Source organism: Amblyomma americanum, chromosome 2, assembly GCF_052857255.1.
Source record: "Amblyomma americanum isolate KBUSLIRL-KWMA chromosome 2, ASM5285725v1, whole genome shotgun sequence".
Classification (NCBI taxonomy): Eukaryota; Metazoa; Arthropoda; class Arachnida; order Ixodida; family Ixodidae; genus Amblyomma; species Amblyomma americanum.
In genome coordinates this window covers 133,981,386-134,000,351 of record NC_135498.1, presented here as the reverse complement: position 1 = coordinate 134,000,351, position 18,966 = coordinate 133,981,386, and the positions used below count along the sequence as shown (strand labels likewise).

General features: G+C 45.3%; 1 protein-coding gene across 1 annotated transcript in view; it reads right to left on the bottom strand.

Moving 5' to 3' along the window:
• Window positions 1-327: 327 nt before the first annotated feature.
• LOC144120077 (monocarboxylate transporter 2-like) overlaps window positions 328-18,966 on the bottom strand; it is a 60,338-nt gene continuing 41,699 nt past the window's right edge. Inside the window, exons 3-7 of the mRNA XM_077652542.1 lie at window positions 14,527-14,673; window positions 10,862-11,005; window positions 7,217-8,002; window positions 3,181-3,330; window positions 328-470 (exon numbers count right to left, since the gene is read on the bottom strand). Coding sequence (XP_077508668.1) covers window positions 328-470; window positions 3,181-3,330; window positions 7,217-8,002; window positions 10,862-11,005; window positions 14,527-14,673 — 1,370 coding nt within the window. The remainder of the gene's footprint in view (window positions 471-3,180; window positions 3,331-7,216; window positions 8,003-10,861; window positions 11,006-14,526; window positions 14,674-18,966) is intronic.

The window sequence follows — 18,966 nt, the reverse complement described above, 5'->3', positions numbered from 1 at the left end:
AGAGGTGGACGTATACCTCGAACAGCGTGTAAACATAAAATTGTCTGTGAAGATTGGCAAGACAGCCACACAGAAGTATGAGCTCGTTCGTGACAATTACGGCAACGAGGCATTATCGCCGACGCGAGTTTCCGAGTGGCACAAGAGGTTCGTTTCGGGGAGAACGTCGGTAGAAGACGACTTAAGGGAGGGGCGCCCTTCAACCTCACGGCTTGAAAACAACGTGTATCGGATCGGGGAAATCATACAGCAAGACCGCACCATTACAGTCAGCATGCTATCAGGTGCTCTCGACATCACTAAGACAACATGCCACCAAATTTTGCTTTAGAACTTGGGGAAACGAACGCTGAATTCCAGACTTGTGCCGTACTCCCTCACACAGGACCAGGAGGACACGCGGGCGTCAGTGAGCGCTGATTTGCTCTCCGAAGCAGAGAAGGATGCAGCATTTGTCGACAACATCATTGCTGAAGACGAAACATGGCGTTTTAATACGATCCTCAAACAAAGAGGGAGAGCGCCGAATGGCGGTCTGCAAGCTCTCCGGCGTCGAGAAAGGTGCGGCGAGAGAAGCCCAAAACAAAGACGATGGTGATAGATTTTTTCGATGCCGAAGGTGTCATACACGACGAATTCGTCCCACAAGGGTATAAGGTGAATAAGTATTTTTATATCCGCGTGCTCCAACACATGCTTGACGTACTGCGAAGCCGTCGCCCTGACTTATGGGCATCTGGACAATGGAGCCTTCTGCACCATAACGAAAGGCCGCACACTGCTCTCAGCGTGACAAAATTTATCGCCAAGCAGAGCATTACTGTACTTCCCCATCTGCCATATTCGCCTGACCTCTCCCCATGCGATTTTTTCCTGTTTCCACGTATGAAGAGAGCCCTAAAAGGTCGCTGGATGGGGAGCGCGGAGGCCTTTCAAGACGCCACGCCAAAGGACCTGACAGCCTTGCCAAAAGAAGTGTTTTCGAACATTTTTCAATACTCTAAGAAGCGTTGGAAGCTGTGCATAGATTGCAAGAGAGACTATTTCAAATGGGTGCTGCACAAAAGATTTCAATGTTAAACACATTTTTTTAATGGACTCAGTCTGAGAATTTTACGGACGAAGGTTGTGCAAGCCGTCCATCATAGGCACATTACAGAAAGCCGCCTTTCACACCTAGTGCCCTCATTGTTCTGCGAGACTCTTAACGATTCGGAATAAAGCAGGCATCGCGGGGGACAGCTCAGCGAGTGACACTGGTGATGCGCAGAAACGGAACGCCAGACCATGTGCGTTTCGTTCTCGGGCATGTCACATGCTGGTGCCACCATATTTGCCCGCAGCGTGCTGCTTCCATCTTCCGCGTGCGCCATGTCGTATTGCACGCGATACTTTCAACAACATGCGATGAGCGCAGCATTTTATTTACAACGATTTTCTTACCCTCGCCTCACTGTTGGCCAAAGAAAACTGTTAGCTACCACGGAAGAAAGAGTGAGAAATTACTGTCGATAATTTGCCTGACTTATCCCTGAAATAATACCCACAGGCAAATTTTTTGCCTAATAGTATTAGCGGCTCCAATTTGTTCACTTGTTTTTCTGCCAATATTCACTGTGCTTGGCACTGGGCATGTGACTGCAAAAAAACTAAAACACTCGCTCTTATATGTGTAAAATGGTGCCGCCTCTGAACAGGACTTATCGTTTCACTGCAACAACTCTAAGGTGATAGCGAAAGGTAATATAAAAGAAGGCCAGAGAAGAGACAAAGCCAACAGGACGGAGCTGAACGTACAATTAAATGAGCAGTTTCAATACCAGTTCCGCCCCGTCCGCTTCTTCTTTTGGCTCGTGACATGAAGGTTTCTCCCAGCAAATGCAGCCCATCAAGCGGCAAAGCAAGCCATGATTTTAAAGAATCTTTCACTCTCATCACTTTCGAAAACGTCAGAGAGGACAATCAATCTAACAGTGATGGAATAAAAAGCGAGAATTGCTTCCTGCCAAACTGAGAAATTGTGGACAAATGGGTTTCTTGCGGGGAAGTGGTTTATGAATACATCTTTCTCTCATACCGCCAGATTCCAGCAATACAATCAATAAATCCGGAGATCTCTCCTTGGGACGCTAGTACTTTTCTGCTGTTTATTGTCAAAAATCCGCCTTATTTATTATCTATAGCCTCTTAACAATTCGGCGGATGCGTAGTTTTTCACAGCCTCTAAAGGTTTCAGGTGATAGGTCCGACATCCTCTTTCGCTGGAACGTCGCTCTAACAGCTACCGCTGTGAGAGGTTACAGCAGAGACAACACTTGTTTGACACCCACCAGCATCTTTTTCATGGGCGGAAGTTGGTGTCTGGCATGCATAATCGCGCATGGCTAAGGACATGTGGACCTGTCTCTCTTTCTGGTGCACTGCTTGAACCGAACCGTGCATTGAAGGTGCCTGCCGACACCGCATTGTAAAACATTGGTTCTGATCATAACTGTGACAAAATAATGATCGTACAGAATCAATCAGATACCTTCACAGTGGTGCAAGAAGCCGATCAAACTCAGCCGTCGTTAGGTAGAGGAGTATTGTGATTTTCATCGCAAAATTTTGCTACAGTCTAGACGAGTCATTAAAGCTGGTGAGAAACTCAGGCTTTGCAGGACATTTTCATAACCACTTAAATTCGATAAATTTCTTGAACTCGACAAGACGACGGGTTCATCAAAGTGCCTGTCTCCACCCATTCTGTGGAAAACGCCAAGAATTGTTTCGCCTGCGTTTCCCGCGCTCCCCGTTCGAGGATAAAATGAAATACTTCGTTTTTTTTTTCACAGATGGGCCGTAAATTGCAGGTCTTTTGTATTCGGATGCATTAGAAATAGCTACTGATTCAGTCCTTTGTTAAGATGTAGGATTTGACTTAAGCGCCTCTTATGTTCATCAATCGTCAAAAGAGAAGCACATGTTGTGATTCAAGAATTGTTGTTCTCTCAACGAAACCCACAAACTTCTTCGCACTCGGTCTCCGGTTCAGTGCGTGAAAAAAAACTCTCTTCCAGTGGACAAGAAAAGTTCACGACGATGTCCAAATTAGCGATTCAAAATCACTAGATATTTGTTATCAAGAAATTAGTTGGGGTTTATTAGCATTTCTATATTCTACGATGATTGTGGCTTTGCTTTTATGGTCTGCTGTTTGGATCTTTAGGTTCTCCTCTTGCTTTGCCTCCGACGTCAGGACCAAAGCCCAGACAGCGCTGCCAACTAGGTTGACAGATCCACAAATCACGAAGAGCCAATCGTAGGCTCCAACTTTGTCTCTGAAGTAACCTGCAAAAAGAGGACCCCTTGCTATTACACACAAGCCAGAAGGCTATCCAGCGGTGACTTGTAAAACAGAGCAAAAAAAAATAAATTGCGGTCTTAGTGGGACACAATGTGTCCCACCCTAGAATAATATAGCGATCAATTTAAGGAAATTTCCTATTTGCAGCTCAAGTGTTCTGCTTAAAACCTACGCCTTTGCATTAACTGAAAACCAAGCCGCTTGCAATTTCATTCCTAAACGTGTATCAGGTTCTGGCCACTGCGTAATTGGCCACACACACACCGTCTCAATAGTGGGCCGTGTGCGCGTGCTGCCGCTTTCTCTTTGTTAGGCTTTAGTTGTCCTTAATACATCGCTTGATATCCTTCGCTGTACAAACCGCTGCGTTGGCTCAGTGGTTATGATGCCCAGCTGCTGACCTGATAGACGCAGGTTCGATCCCAGACCGTGTACTGTGCGATGTAAGTTCACGTTAAAGAACCCCAAGTGGTCGAAATTTCCGGAGCCCTTCACTACGGCGTCTTTCACAGCCTGAGTCGCTTTGGGAAGTGAAAGCCCCATGAACCAAACCAAATATTCGCTGTACATGAGGCTTGAAGCTGTATAAAACAGCAAAATATATTTTAAGGGAAATTCACAAAAGAAAATTATTCCTACAATAAAAACGATATCTAACCACATCTCAACGGTTGGTTCATTCCCCTGATTGAAGTTAAGGACAGTACGGCAACATATTTTTTCAAAATAGTATGTGCTGAGTTATTTTGTATATGGAGTTCAACATCCCGACGTAACACATGTGCCAAGGGATAATACACTACAATTCATCCGCACGGGTGAAAAATCCACAATACCCACGCGTTTTAGCATTTCACCTCCATCGAAATACGGCAGACTTGGCCAGTATTTTGGTTCGGTACCATGGGCTCAGTCGGCGAACACTAAAACCGGGGAGCTACCAAAGCTGGCCACAGTAGAGCAAACATATAAATTAATACTAACGCCAAGAGCTAACCTTTGGGTTCCAAGGTCAGGCTTCAAAGAAGAAATGTTTTGTTCTAATTGGCGCACTCACATTACAGACTGTTGCAGGAAGAATAAACAAGGGGTTCTCCTAAGACTGTGCAGAGTTTTAAATATAGGCTTTTTCAGTTAGAAGAGCGATTTTTTCAGCATATCATTGTAAGTGGTGTGCTACATCAGAATACAGCTAAGACTTGCTAACTAGCAGGACCCTTAACTAATACTGCATAGTTAACTTTTTAACTATTAATACTAGCCTCCTTAATTATTAAGACGCGTGTAAGCCGCTGTAAGTAATGCCTTTATCAGATTTTAGAATTTCGAAAACGCAATCACCGTCGGCACCATGGCCGAACAAACTTTGGCCACATCGCGCAGAAAAACACGGGCTTTCAAGAAGCTTCCGGATGTTAACAAACGGCACACTTCAATGGTTTTATGCTCGCGTAATTGTGAGCTTTCCTAATGCCCTTCCTCGTAAATGCAAATGTTACTGACGCCAACGAATACAAAGAAGGTTGACGTAAGGTAAAGGTAACTCTGAATTTATCACTGAATTCTGAAAAACGAAAATAAATTCTGAAAATCATAAATTACTGAGTATCACAAAGGTGTTCTGTAAGTATTAGAAATTTTGAGCGAAGCATATTTCAAAGCATTTTTTTTTGCGAGAAAAGCAGTTTGAGGGGCCAGCCTTTAAATCTTTACCCGTTTGCTTCCCCGCGAAATTCACACCATTAACAGCATCTTGCATTCTTTATTCAATCAGTGGTGTTGTCTAATTGAATTCTATTTTATAGGTGAATAAAATCAAAGGAAACAGTTTAAGCGGCAGGGAGCTTGCATTATTCTGAAAACAATGAAATTTATTCATCACCGAAGACATCATTCAATTATTAAATTGATTTTGACCACTCTTGAACCTCTTACGAGCTCTGACATTGTTCACCATACGGGTGTTTTGGCATTTTGTCTCCAAGAAAATGTTGCCATCGAGAGCCAGTTTTGACTGCCTTGTAAATTTACCCGCAATATCTTATTTGAATTATACTAATTAGGTACTGTTGCGTATAAAAATGATCACATTCTAGAACTGCTGCTGAATCGTATTAAAAAGGGTGTTTTGCTGCCTAATCAGAGTGAACTAGATTTCATTTCATTTAATAAGTATGCTACTCTTTCTAATGTATTTTTTACACACTGTAGGCACGTTTATGTTTAAGTGGAAGTTGCACTTCTAAGCAGTACCAAATATGTAATAAAATACGAAGGAGTCGTTTCCGCGTGAATTATGCCTCGCTTGACTGCTCCGGGATGGCTAAATTACGTTTGTAGTGCTTTCGTTTCTCTGTGTGACCTGAGATGCGCAACCTGTTGCTATTGTCTCAGGGTACGGATTCAGTAAGCTGCATTTAAACAGTTTTTCTCCTAGCTTTTTCACCTGCTTTCTAGCTTCGCCGACTTGCCTCCCGTGACCTCGGCCTGCCCTGCGAACTTGTAACTTTGGCCTAGGACATCCTGAACGCCTCACCTAAGGCTAATTACTGCAAGGGCCACACCGCCACCTGTTTTATGGGAGGAATATGAAGCCATAAATTCTTTTGTTGTCCGAAGGCCGTTCTGTGGACATACATATAATTTAACCTATTTGAAACCCGGAAGCTGTCCGTCCGTAATTCCTGCATTCACATACACAAATGTTTCGTAAAATGTGGCGTTTCGGCGCGTGACCTACTTTCTATTTTTGGTCAATCTTGACAAGTGCCAAATACACGCACTATATTAAGACTCAGTAAGGCCTCTTCTATTATGGTGCAATTCCTTGAAATCGTTTAATGTTTAAGGGATGAAAATTTGCGCACGCGGGAAAGGGGTACATCGCCGAAAGAGGCCCAATGTGTCTTGCCAATTTGTCCACTTTAGCATTTCTGTTTCTTCGAAGGTTTCCTGCGGCACATTTTACCAGACTGCAATCAGTGTGCAGTGCAGGGTTTATATTTTGACGTCACTGCCGCTTCGTAGTTGAACTGAGTGCTACGAACAGCCATAAAGAACACTTGCCTATAGTGAGACAACAATGAAGCATTTGTTTGTGTGTATTGATTATGGTTGATAAATTCTTGGTGTGACTTGACCGTTCGTAGAGTGCAGTATTTTTAAAAAGCAGGTTTACGTGGGAATTACTTGAAGAATCTATGTTTGTGCGTTGAATACGTAATATTCACGCGGTGGCTAAACTGTTCTACTCACGTAACAAGGACATACGTGATCCTGATTGTCACGGCGACCGCATTTATAAAGCAGTCTATTGTTTCCCAGTCGTCCACCGTCACAGATTTTGCTGCCTATTTCAGAGCAATTTAATTTCCAATTCACTCTGGGAACCTGTTGTCACAGGAGCCGTCTCACGCTCCTTCGCACAAGATCAACTTAGAGTATAAAACTTGAAGATTTGGTTATTAGCTACTAAGAGCACATCATTTTTAGGAATTTACTTATTATATCTATTACGTACGCATCATCCAGCAATCACCGTAGCTACGAATATGATGTTTGGCCGTGAATAGATTTCCTCACAAAGGTCTTTTCAGATCATGCAGCGCACTGTCCCCAGTTTATAGGTTCTAAGACTTCTAGTCAAGTATCACGTGTTTGAGTCCACGACAAGGAGAAGGCTGAATGATGGGATTCTTCACAGCACAAAACAAATGAACGGTGGTGAATAGGGTGTCTGCGTCCGCTAGACAAGTTCTCTCGTCGATGCGTTCGCTACCGAGCTGTTCCGCCTCTTCGACCCTTGTTCATATTGTTTCCCATGTGTCGATGTGTTTTTCAGTGCATCATGCAAACTAACCAGGTACATACCTATGAGAGAAGGCTTCAGAAATGACACCAGTCCTGCAGAAGCCATCACCATTCCAAACGACATGGACAATCTTTCGAGCCCGAAGTAAGAAGCCAGAACCATGGGAAAAAGCACCAAGCCAGTGCCGACAAGAAACGCTATACCCAGCGCTGTGGCAAAGATTAGCCCTTGAGTGGAGATTATGGGTAAAAGAATAAGAAGAATGCCGCCTGCGCTCAATAAAATCAACATCATGGCTTTGTTCCCAAGTAAGCCACGGTCGACAGCGAATGGGATCATCAGTCGCCCGGCGATTTCGGCAATTGCTCCAAATGATGTCATCGTCACGGCACTGGCCAAAGTTACCCCTCGGTCGATGGCGAAGTCGACAAAAAGTGCTAGATAACACTCGAACATGAGACAGAATGCGTTGAAGCTGTACATAATGAGATAAAAAATAGGGTCTCTGAAGACCGTGAGCCCATAGCGCAGCGTTCTATCTTTCTTTTCAAGGCTGGCAGTTGGTGAATTTCCGGATATCCCCTGGTTTTGGTCCTTACAAATTCTCCACCTTGGAGTTCGTGGAAAGAGGCTAAAAGCTAAACCGTTCATAAGGACTGCTCCGAATATGAGGAGAGAGCCGCGCAGGCCATAAATTCCTGTGAGGTACTCGAGTAGCTTGGGGAACACGAACAGGCCCATGGTGACACCTGTATAGTTTAGGCCCATGGCGAGACCCCTGTGTTTGTCGAAATGCTCGTTGATGATTGTGGGTGCAATGATGAACACCATTCCAGTGCCGACCGCTGAAAAAGAAAATTTATAGCAAATTAGTCACTATTATGTACACACTGCTGTGCTATTTCTTTATTTAGACAACAACAGGCAAACATTTTGGAATGTTGCACTGTTAATTTCAAAAATGTCTCCAAGGATTCAAACATCAAACGACTGCCGCAGTATGAGCAGTCATTGCAGGAATTTTTTTCCGCCATCGGAACGACCGAAGAAGTAAGCTAAAAAATAACACATGAATACTATTTAGTTGATTTAATAGACATACATCATCGATCATTATCATCATCGTCAGCCTGAGTAAACCCACTGCAGGACAAAGGCCTTTCCCAAATCTGTCGATTAAACCTGCCCTAGCTACGGGCAACCTGTCGCCGCAAGCTGCTTAATCTCCTCCGCCGACCTAACTTTCTTCCGCCCCCCTGCTACGCTTCTCTTTTCCTGGATTCGAGTCTGTTACCCTTAAGGGCCATCGACAATCTTGCCTTCGCATTACAGCTCCTACAAATAGGCTTTAAAGTGGAAACCTGACACGTCAGCTCTTTTAATCAGACAATGAAATTTTTATACGTCGTTTTTTTTTCAGCGGTTCCTTCGTAGTAACTCAGTGTTTTTACGCTCGGCTTCATATTTCGTGGTCACTGGATATTTATAGCCGTGGTGCCCATACTTACAAGAAGGTAGAAGTAAAAAAAATGTCCGTATAGGGTTGAATAAAGCGCATGTTGAATAAAGAACCCCAGATGGTCTAAATTAATACAGAGCCTTCTGTTACGCCGTGCCTCTTAGCTCATCCCTTAGAGAAAAAGTCTGTGCTAAAATTGAATTTTGAACACATTGCATTATGTTCATATTAATTTTGAACTTTTTATCCCTATGCTTAAATTGCAATACGAATGCTTTCTAAGTATGCTAGGAGTAATATTTTGAACATTTTCTCTCCGCTTTGTATATCTAGTATGCATTAGAAATGTACTAAAATATACAATAAATACATTAAACATTTTCTACAATATACAATAAATTCATTAAAGATGTTCTAAAATATACATTACCTACATTAAAATTTACTAAAAATATACATTAAATACATTACATAAAATACACTAAAATATACATTCAATACATGAACAATACTTCGGCTAAACTTGAAAACGGTGTACTAGTTGGATTCACCGGATAACACTTATCAACGTTCTGAACAGCAAAAGTAATGATTGAACTGGCTATAAGCATCACGAGACAGACAATCCCAGAGAAAACGCGTTAACCTCAAGTAGTCTATGGCAATGGAATGTCGCGTGAGGAGGCCTTGACAGGAAAGATGTCGCCACACAAGAAATTGCAACGGAAAGTGACGTAAACAGACAATCCCAGTGAAAACGCGTTGACCTCAAGTTGTCTATAACAATGGAATGTCACGTGACGAGACCTGAACAGGAAAGATGTCGCCACACAAGAAATTCCAACGGAAAGTGACGTAAGCAAACCGGAACGGCTGCGACAAGCGTAATACTTGGCTTGGCTTATATATACCTGCAGAGAGGGGACACATTATCTTACCCGGCGAGGCGTTTTTTGCGCAAAGACTGCGGGCCCCCAAATTGTCGTCCAAGTGTCGGAGTGGTCGCTTTAAAATCTGCGGTCTCTCTAGAACAGAATTGCTAGTTGTAACTTGCGTCAGGCAGCGGTCAGGAGTCGAACTGTCAACCAACAAATACGTGGGCGTCTATGGGAGCCGGTCGGCCCTGCCAGTCGGGGTCCTTTTTGATGGCATGTTCGAGCCCAGAGGTGGGCATGGAGCCCTTGCCGGTATAATGATATCACACTGTCAACGCGTAATTTAACTAAGTGCTGATTGCCTTCCTGCTAGAAGTTGCCATAAATGAATGGACAACAGAAAAGGGAGAGTTTTCACTGTTCCCGGAAACGTGATTTCGAGCACTAGGTTGTTCCACGGCAGCTTGAAGTGTGCTGCAAATATGTTGACGCGGACTACCCAATTGTTAGAATTGAAGCATGCTTTGGGCGAATTAATTTCGTATTTAAGAAAGCACAATTTAAAGACATTGCCAACATGCAAATGAGATTTCCCGAAATGCGATTACCAACGCAAGGTTGTTGAACGGCAGCTTGCAGTGTGCTGAAAATATGCATACGCGGACCGCTCATTAGTTAGAATTGAAGAATACTGTGGACGAATTAATTTCATAATTACGAAAGTACACTTTAAATGCATTGCCAACACATCATGTCCCGAAACACAATTTCGAGCACTGACTGTTCGAAGGCAGTAACCAGTGTGCTGCAAATAAGGTTACACGGACAATTCATTCATAAGAATTGAAGTATTAATTTCGTATTTCCTAAAGCACACTTTCTATAGATTGCCAACATGCAAAGACCATATCCTGAAACGCAATTCTGCGCACTAGATTGTCCTACAGCAGCTAAAAGTGTGCTTCAAATATGTTTAAAAGGAGAGCCCCTTTGATACATTTGAAGAATAGTTAAGACGAATTAATTCCATACTTGCGAAAGTACACATTTAATGCATTGACAAGATGCTCAAACAGCATACATGATTTTTCACGAATTTGAAACGTGTTCGAAGCATGCTTAAACTGAGGTCTTTTTGGGAAATTTTAAGAATATATTTCGAATATCAAGCATCAAAAGTCAGGAACCTATTTCCGGCATATTTTAGTGCAATCATGAATACAAAATATGTTTTAAATACAATATAAATATCCCGCCGTATATTCCAAACGTATGTTTTCGCTAAGGGATGTGACTTTTCAGGAGGGGAAAACCCACAATTTAGTAAGTTAGCATTGTGTTTCAGCGCTACGAAGCATTTAGCGTCTTACCATGTACAACGCCCATTGTAAACGTCATGACGCCAATGTCTGCGGCAAAGTAGCTCACGATGGCGCCAATGCTTGCCAAAGTTGCTCCCGTTATAATCACTGGCCGCGCAGTGAACCTATGAGCCACTGGACCCGTTATCAACCCTGGAAGCAAAAGCAATAAAAATTCTTTATGCGCACTGCAAACTCCGCATCCCCCGAATTTTTAATATCAAAAGCCACATTTAGTAAGTACTAAAAAACAAAAACAATAAGAATACTTTTTGGAACTGGTTTTATTGCGGTAATAGCAAAAAATGCTGAAAAATTATGTACCTCTAAAAATATTTAATGGGAAAGCGGGAGACTTCGCGAATACACAGGTTGCGGACAGCGTATTTCTCCGTTGTCAGAATGAAATCGAATCTGCGTTTGATTTAAACGTCAAGCCAATGTGTTCACGAACGGGTGTTCTCCTCTGATTTCTAGGGTCAACGATCACCCTACCTCCTGAGATACGATCGGCACCGTTCACGCCCTCGCATTCAAACGTAATTCGCTTAACTGTGTGGGCACTGGCCCGCCGTCCCCTTTCGTTTGGCTTTCCCACAATGCACCCCCTACCAACAACATCGCCTCGATGCGGGGCGCGCCAAGTGACTCTTCCTGGTTAACTTAACTAACAAGAGAGGGCGCTGACTTTGCAGCGCGAGACTGCTTGCACGCGCGGGGGGACGCAGCCCACAGCATATTTCTCTTCGGCTGGGATCGTAGGCGCCAGCGGACGTGTCGCTCGTGGCTCCGCTCTTCGCCAGCTGGGCGAGAAAGTGGCGGGGAGACTTGCTCCCGTATCTCGCTCCGTCCGGCTTTGGAGTATCCCTTGCCCTAGAGTGGGCGAACATTCACTCGTAACCTTGCTGGTGAGTTGGATGACCTCGATTCATTAGCGTGTCTTGTTGCTACCTGTAGTTATTGTTGTTGTATCAATAAATTCCTGATTGTGTCAGCCAATGTTTCGTTCCTTTGCACCCTCAGAGCAAGGCTCACTGTGCTCGGCGCGTGCGATTATATGGCGCAAAGGTATTTATCTCCCTGATTAAAATCCCCTTATCTGGCGCCCAACGTGGGGCGTGGTCTCGGAACATTGGACGACTGTCTGTTCGGTTCGATGAATGCTCTTTGGCCAGACTTGACAAGTGCTAGGCCTAGAGTTAATTTTGATCGCTAGGACCTGTGGCATGCTCTCTTGAGTGCGAGGTGTATTGCGCTGCAGCATATATGTACTTTTCGACGTGCTCAGCACGATTTTTTCTGGAGTATCTTCAGCAGGAGAACCACTTAATCCGTAGCGAGAGAGCGCGAGGCGTAGCGCCCGTAGGGTTGCCGAGCCCGAAGTGAATCAGTACGGAAGCCGCGTAGGCGTTCCGAGTTCTCTGTATATATTTTTCTCTCCCATCTCTTTTTAGACTCTGGGAGTCGCGGCACCGAGAGCCGGGTGGCCTGGGACCACGCGTGCCGCTACGAGCTCGCTGGTATTGCAGGTCGCCACCGGGCGCCGCTGGTATTGCAGGTCGCCACCGGGCGCTCCGACACCGTCCGATAAGTGGGGCGCCGACAGCTCAGAAGCTGCTTCCTGCAGTGAGCGGGGTAGGACCACCCCACAAAGCTGATGTGTCCCCACGGCTGCTACGCACCTAACCCGTTTCGGGTCTTTGTTTTGTTCACGGTCGTAGTCGGTGTGGTAGCGAGGCCCGAGGCTTTTCGCAGCTGCCGGCACCACGTCAGAAGAGCCACGACAACCGGACCGTGGGGATGAGAAGGGGCGCATTTTGCTGCCCACCAGTTTTTGTATCCTCGCACGAACTGAGCAGTCTCGTTCCACTCAGGGAAGGGCTTTGTTCACTCGAACTTTGCGTTTAATCAGCCGCCCGACACGTTATGCTTTCGAGTTAAACATTGTGCCACCAGTCTCTTGGGGATGCCGTTTCCCCTCCTGTGTCCAGCGTTAAAGCCGGAGAGTGTTTCGGCAAATTTGCAGATCCGCTGGAGCCACCCAGGCGCCTGCTGTCCGGTGCACATCGTCTCGCTGCAACCTGCTGCGGTGGATGGGCCTGTATCCAGTTCGCCGAATCCATTCGGGGCAGCTGTGGCGAGGCCAGTAAGCTCCGGCTGCTATTACCCTGGCGACTGGTGCAGAATCTTGGTCTTAAATTTTCAACCGGCCTTCTCTTCGCGGGTCTCTTTCTTCAGCTTGGATCGTCGGCTCGAGCGGGCGTGTCGCTCGCGGCTCCCCTCTTCGCCAGCGGGAAAGGAAGTGGCGAGGAGACTTGCTTCCTAATCTTGTCCCTTCCGGCATCGGAGCATCCCTTGCCTTACCGTGGCGAACATTCGCTCGTAACCTTGCTGGCGAGTCAGACGACCTCGATTCCTTACCATCTCTTGTTGCTAGCTGGCGTTATTGTTGCTGTAGCAATCAACGCCTGTTTGTGTCAGCTGATGTGACATTCCTTTGTTCCCTCAGAGCAAGGCCCGCCGTGGAGGGCGTGCGTACGGCAGCGTACGCATTCACGGGGTGGGGTCCGGGCGGCTTTGAACAGTGTCAGCCGCGTTTAAGTGGGGAGAACGCATTATTTCCCTAATTTAAACCCCCACAACTGTCAATAATGACTTGACATACGTCGAAACGTAAGTTACTGAACGCCCATTTACAACTTGAAAATATAGAAGTTGGCCCCCAGTATAGTATTTAAGAGGAAATGGCGAGCCTCTTTCTGACAATGGCAGCAACCCTTCAACTGGCATGGCTCGAGTGTTCTGTATCCTCTTCTTGTTAGCTGGTTACTGTGAGCGCAGCCATTTAAAGCGTTTAGTGGATGTTTAGCGCTTGTGTCTTGTTTCTTTCTCCTTTTGCGCTATGGAACCTGATGTGAAGTACCCATTTCCCCGAACCATAACCGTTGTAATTTCAAACTAAGACCTTCGTTTTATCGATTCTAAAATGACTCGTTTTCTTCATTTTGTGGTTATTGGTAGGCATGTTACGAGCCTCGCTTGTTTTCGGTGCTGAGAAGACAATAACAACCCTCATGTCGATTTCCTTTACTAATGATTTGCTGCGTCGGCTTTGTTAGTTACTCCTAAATCGAACATCCTGTCCCTCACTAGCTATTCCCGTTCTCGTTTCAAATCTGTGCTATTTCTAGTCACCGTCGCTACACCTCACCTTACCTAGCATGTATATAGTCTGCGCTATGCCGCGGTGTGCGCATGATGTGCAGTCTATTATATTTTCGCTGCCTCCATTCCGGCTCACCCGTTTTCTGTTCTGCTCGCCTTTGTGGAATAAGGTATTCAGGAGCCTTAGGTTTTTTCTTGCTCCAAAACCTGCTACCAAAAATATTTTTCTTATTAAATTCGTGGTACTTAGCCGTAGTTTCCTATTCCATGCTTATTTACCTTCCCAATTTAGGTACCTTTAAGAAGTGAACAGTAGTGTTTTTACCATCACACTCAGTTAAACATCTTCATGGAACCTTAATTTCCACCATCTCTTCACCCTGACTAAACGTCGGTGCGTAGATTCCCGCAGCCTTCAGAACTTACACTTCAATTAGCATTTTTACATTATGTATAAGCAGAGAATAAGAGCTTATTTTAAAATGTAGAAAATAGTAGCTTTTCCTTACCAGCGAGATACATGACAGCGCCCATGGCCATAATAGGCCAAGAGCCATCGCTCTTGTTAGTCTGGAAGGTATCCTGTATGGCGACGAAGAGGAACCCTGAAGAACGCCTCCCCGCCAGTGCAAAGAAGCTGGTCAGCGCGCAGGCCCCTGCGTAAGATAATAACTTACATCAAAAGCAAATCTTTACCTCCGCCATACATAGCATAGTTCCTAACACGCTCTAATTCCTGGAGCGTATAAAGCTTCTTCTGCAAATGCTACAAGCATGCTGACCTCAAAAGTAACTGTCAGGGCGACGTTCGTTTTATGCTTCGTAAAATATTGGCCGGTGTAAAGATTATAATGCCTGAAGACGGCGGGTTATACAATAGTTCATAGTATTTGCCTGGTCAGTATGACTGAAAGCTGCGTTTTGGTAGCCTGTAAGTTACAAGACGAGGCCCCCCGTTTACAACTTATAAAAGAGTTGGTGAACCTCGTGCGCTGATAAAAGGAAGTAAAAGTTTCTTTTCATTCTTGGCTACCTAAGCCTGTTGCTTCTTGAAACCAGGCCATGAAAACAAGAAACAAATATTTGTGCTCGAGCAAAACTTACGTCCGACACGCCTGCCTTTGGATCTCATCGTGCAGAGCGCAGCAGAACAACAGCGCGGGAGCCAGTTGCTCCCCGCCGCCTGCTGCGATTTTTGAAGTTTTTCTTTTGGAGCACTCGAAACATAAGAATTCTTTGCTAGATGTGGTACCATGCGTGGTACCACAAGTCTCTGTTGTTTGTGTTATCATTGTGAGGAACATGTGTGAGCTGTGCTCCGGAGCAGCAATTCCTACATATTTGCCGACATGTCCTTCATTGGCTTGTGGGGAGCATGGATGAGGATTCATTACGACAGCGCAAACGCAGTGAGCAATGCCTGTTCTTACGACGAATTTTCCTTACACATTCCGAAATCAGACTCGAGTTCTTCACGCTTTAAGGTTTCAGGTTGACCAGTAACGTTTTGGTATTGATGTAGCAGTCGGTGCATGCTGGATAATAGAGGTGCTCAAGACTAGGTTCGCATAATTTTTTACAAATTCATACAGTTGCATGGTCTGAGTAAATTGCTCGGGACTGACAATTATTGAACAGGAGCCATCGGTTATTGCCGCTTCACATGTGGCTTTTTTCCATTCCGCCGCGAGTTAACTCTCTCATAGATATCATTTGGGAGTGCGCACTGGATACCTGAGGTAGGTTTCGATTGTCAGTCAAGATACTGGAAAGCTTTCGCAAGAGACAAAACAGATGATTTAGAAAGGTCAAAACAATAAAGCCTCGAACTCAGCAGACAGAATAGAGCTGACAGAGCTATCAATAGTTATCCATAACAGTAAGGCAACAGATATAACGAAGTATGACGTGGAGAGAGCCGAGCATGCTGTAAAGGACGTAGGTAGCCTAATGAGCGGTCAATAAGAAACGAATGATATGAAGAAGTCCGACGTGTGCGCTGATACACAGGAAAGGAAATGCCATTACGAATATGGTAAAGACAGAAAAAGTTGCCGAGGAGCTCTGCACATACATTAGCTCATGTAATGAAGAAGATAATGAGAGAGGAAGTGTTGCCGAAAATATCAACCCCCCTCAAGTATCGAAACTAGTAGTAACGAAATATTGTGCTAGAAAACATGGTGTCACTTCACTTATTAATTACCTTAAAGGCCCTCCAGATTGTGGTATTACATGAGGGGTGGGTAATAGTAAGTAGTAAAACAAATTATGTAAAGTATAACGCGTCAAATACAATATGTTCGCTGTTCATTGTGGGAGTCAAACACTTAAAAAGAAATGAGCCGACTCTGAGGCAGTGATCGAATATCGAGCTTTAACACACCTAACATAGGTCGCCGGTTTTAATCCCTCCACGAGCTAGATACTAACTTATCTAGTAAGTATATGCTGCACGAAACGCGAAATCAGTATACCATCATCCCGAACACACTTCGAGAAACGGTTGAGCCGCAATGTTTATACGGGGATTCATAAAGACGTAAAATTGGGGGTACATAGTTCGCCAGTTCGAATCCTTGCCGCCAGCTACGCTCTAACTTTGAAGTTTGAAGCTGTACGAAGCGCTGAATCGTATGACACCATCCGAAAAATTCTGCGGCAAACGTGTGGCCCGAAAATCTTACACGATTACCGCAACTACGTGGCCCTACTTTGACGCCTGACAGACAGGGATATATATATACCGCATCGACGAAGTTTACCTTGGAGTTGTGGTGCTCGAGCACCATGATGCCACCTGTTACTATTTTATCCCATTATGCAACAGCCTCGTTAGAGTGAACTAGTAGAGTGTCCCGAACGAGAGCCCAAAACTGAGGCAGAAAAGGTCACTTTCGCTTAGAGCACTGCGAGACTAACAGCGAACTTTCTAAGTATGTTGCAGAGCGCAAATTGGTTGCGGTAGCGGCGGGACAAATGGCGTCTTCGGCTGACGGCACTCGTGGAGTTTTCCACGCACTCGTGCGGTGCTCCACGTTCGGCTGGATGCCACTCGTGCAGTGCCTTACGTTCGGCTGGGACGAGCACGACACGAGTGCGCGCCGCCGCGCCACCGTGGAGACCGACGGTGGAGCGCGGTGCAATCCCGTCGTGCTGCTCGCGCTAGCAGACGTCGCGGGCAGACGATGCTGTTGGCGCAGACAATATCACTACACAGTGGCCGATAGGAAGCATCGACGAAGAGGAAAAAACGCGAAGCATCACAAGTGGGCATATTTTAAAGAAATGTTGAATATTGTAGCGGCTGCAATGCTTTCACGCTGCAATCATGCAGCCACCGGCCAGCGAGCGCTGTGCCTTGACCGTTTGAAAAAATTAAAGGTTCGTCAGTGTCTTTAGCGCGGCGAACGGCAAATGCGGTTCATCTGGCACGCCTGCACTTTATGACATCATACTTTTTGTGAACGTGAGCATAGGTTAAAAGATATACCAATACAGTGACAATGTAGGGAGCTGAGATTGGATTGAGAATCGTCGGCAGATATTTTCGGCAGTCACTCTAGCTGCTCTAAAGCATATCCATCAGAACCAGTGAGCATAACGCCGTGGTGCGTCTGACAAACCTGCACAAGCACAGTCGCAGTATTTCATGAGCATGGTTGTGGTTTCCGCATTGCCCATGAACGCCGGCGCTGCGCGCTGTTACTGAAGAGGTTGCCGCTAACTGTACAAATTGCTGACTGCAGTCGTTGGGGTCGGCCGCTCGTAAAAATGGCCTCTGAGATCTGTGAGGGTCTCTGAGGCCACGGTGAACAGAGGGAAGAAAGAGTAACGGCACTCGGAGAATGTTTTGCACGTTCGGATGAGGTGCAAGTGGACGTGCCACTCGTGTAGTGTTTGACGTCACTTCCTAAGCACCGGCACGGAGGCAATGCGGCTCAGTCGAAGACACCATAAATGATATTGCGAATGGTGAAGCCGCACAAGTAGTGGAGAGATTAGCGGTGCTAGTTGATGATATACGGGCAATAGCACAGCAAGTGCAGATCATGGTGTGCACAGTGCCAGAGGTCCAAGGACGGAACGGAGAGGTCGCAAGGAAGTGGTTATGGTTATTCGAGAGATAAGGAAGTTAAGCTAGGAGAAGTGCTTTGAAGTGGCAGACAAAACAGGGAAGTGCATAAAGCAAGCTTTGGCAGAAGCTTTGCATGAGATGGCATCAATTTTAGTGGAAGGCTTAGAGCAGAGATTGGCTGACGCCTTGCAGGCAGGGCAGTAGCTTTTTAGGGGATCCACTGCAACTCAGGGCGTAGGGTTAGGTAGAAGCGAAGTAGAAAGTGCAACAATGGTGGTTGAGGCCGCCGAAATGACCAATAGGAGGTTCAGGAAGAAAGCTACTAAAATGAAACTTAACACCAGCATCAGGTACATAAACATGCAAGGCGGAATAAAAAGAGCGAAATGGTTGGAAATCGAAGAGCATATAAAGGATGAAGAAGTAGGTGCATACGCGCTATGCGAGACACATCTCAGGGATCTAGAAGATCCACCGTTTATTAAGAGGTACTTCCGGGAAGGGAGCAACAGAACAAGAACGGAGAGGAAGGGAGGAGGTGTAGGTACGCTGATACATCAAGGAACAAATTGGCAAAGAATTACGTTAACTTGCAGAGAACATGTCAAGTTAAAAGGTACAATTGACGGCAAAATGAATGCAGGCAAGAAAATGATTGGCGGTGGTTTATCTCTGGGTAAATCTGGAGTGACGCGACAACTACAGCTGGTTGAGTGGAACTTTCTGAAATTCAACAAGGTTGAGGACTGGGCGAGTTGGTAAGTATTCATTTTAAACCAGCCAGAAGACGCGACACAAAGGAAGAAGAAAACAAGACGAGGCTGGACTAACAACTGAAGTTTTATTGAAAGGAAGAAAACAACGAAGACTC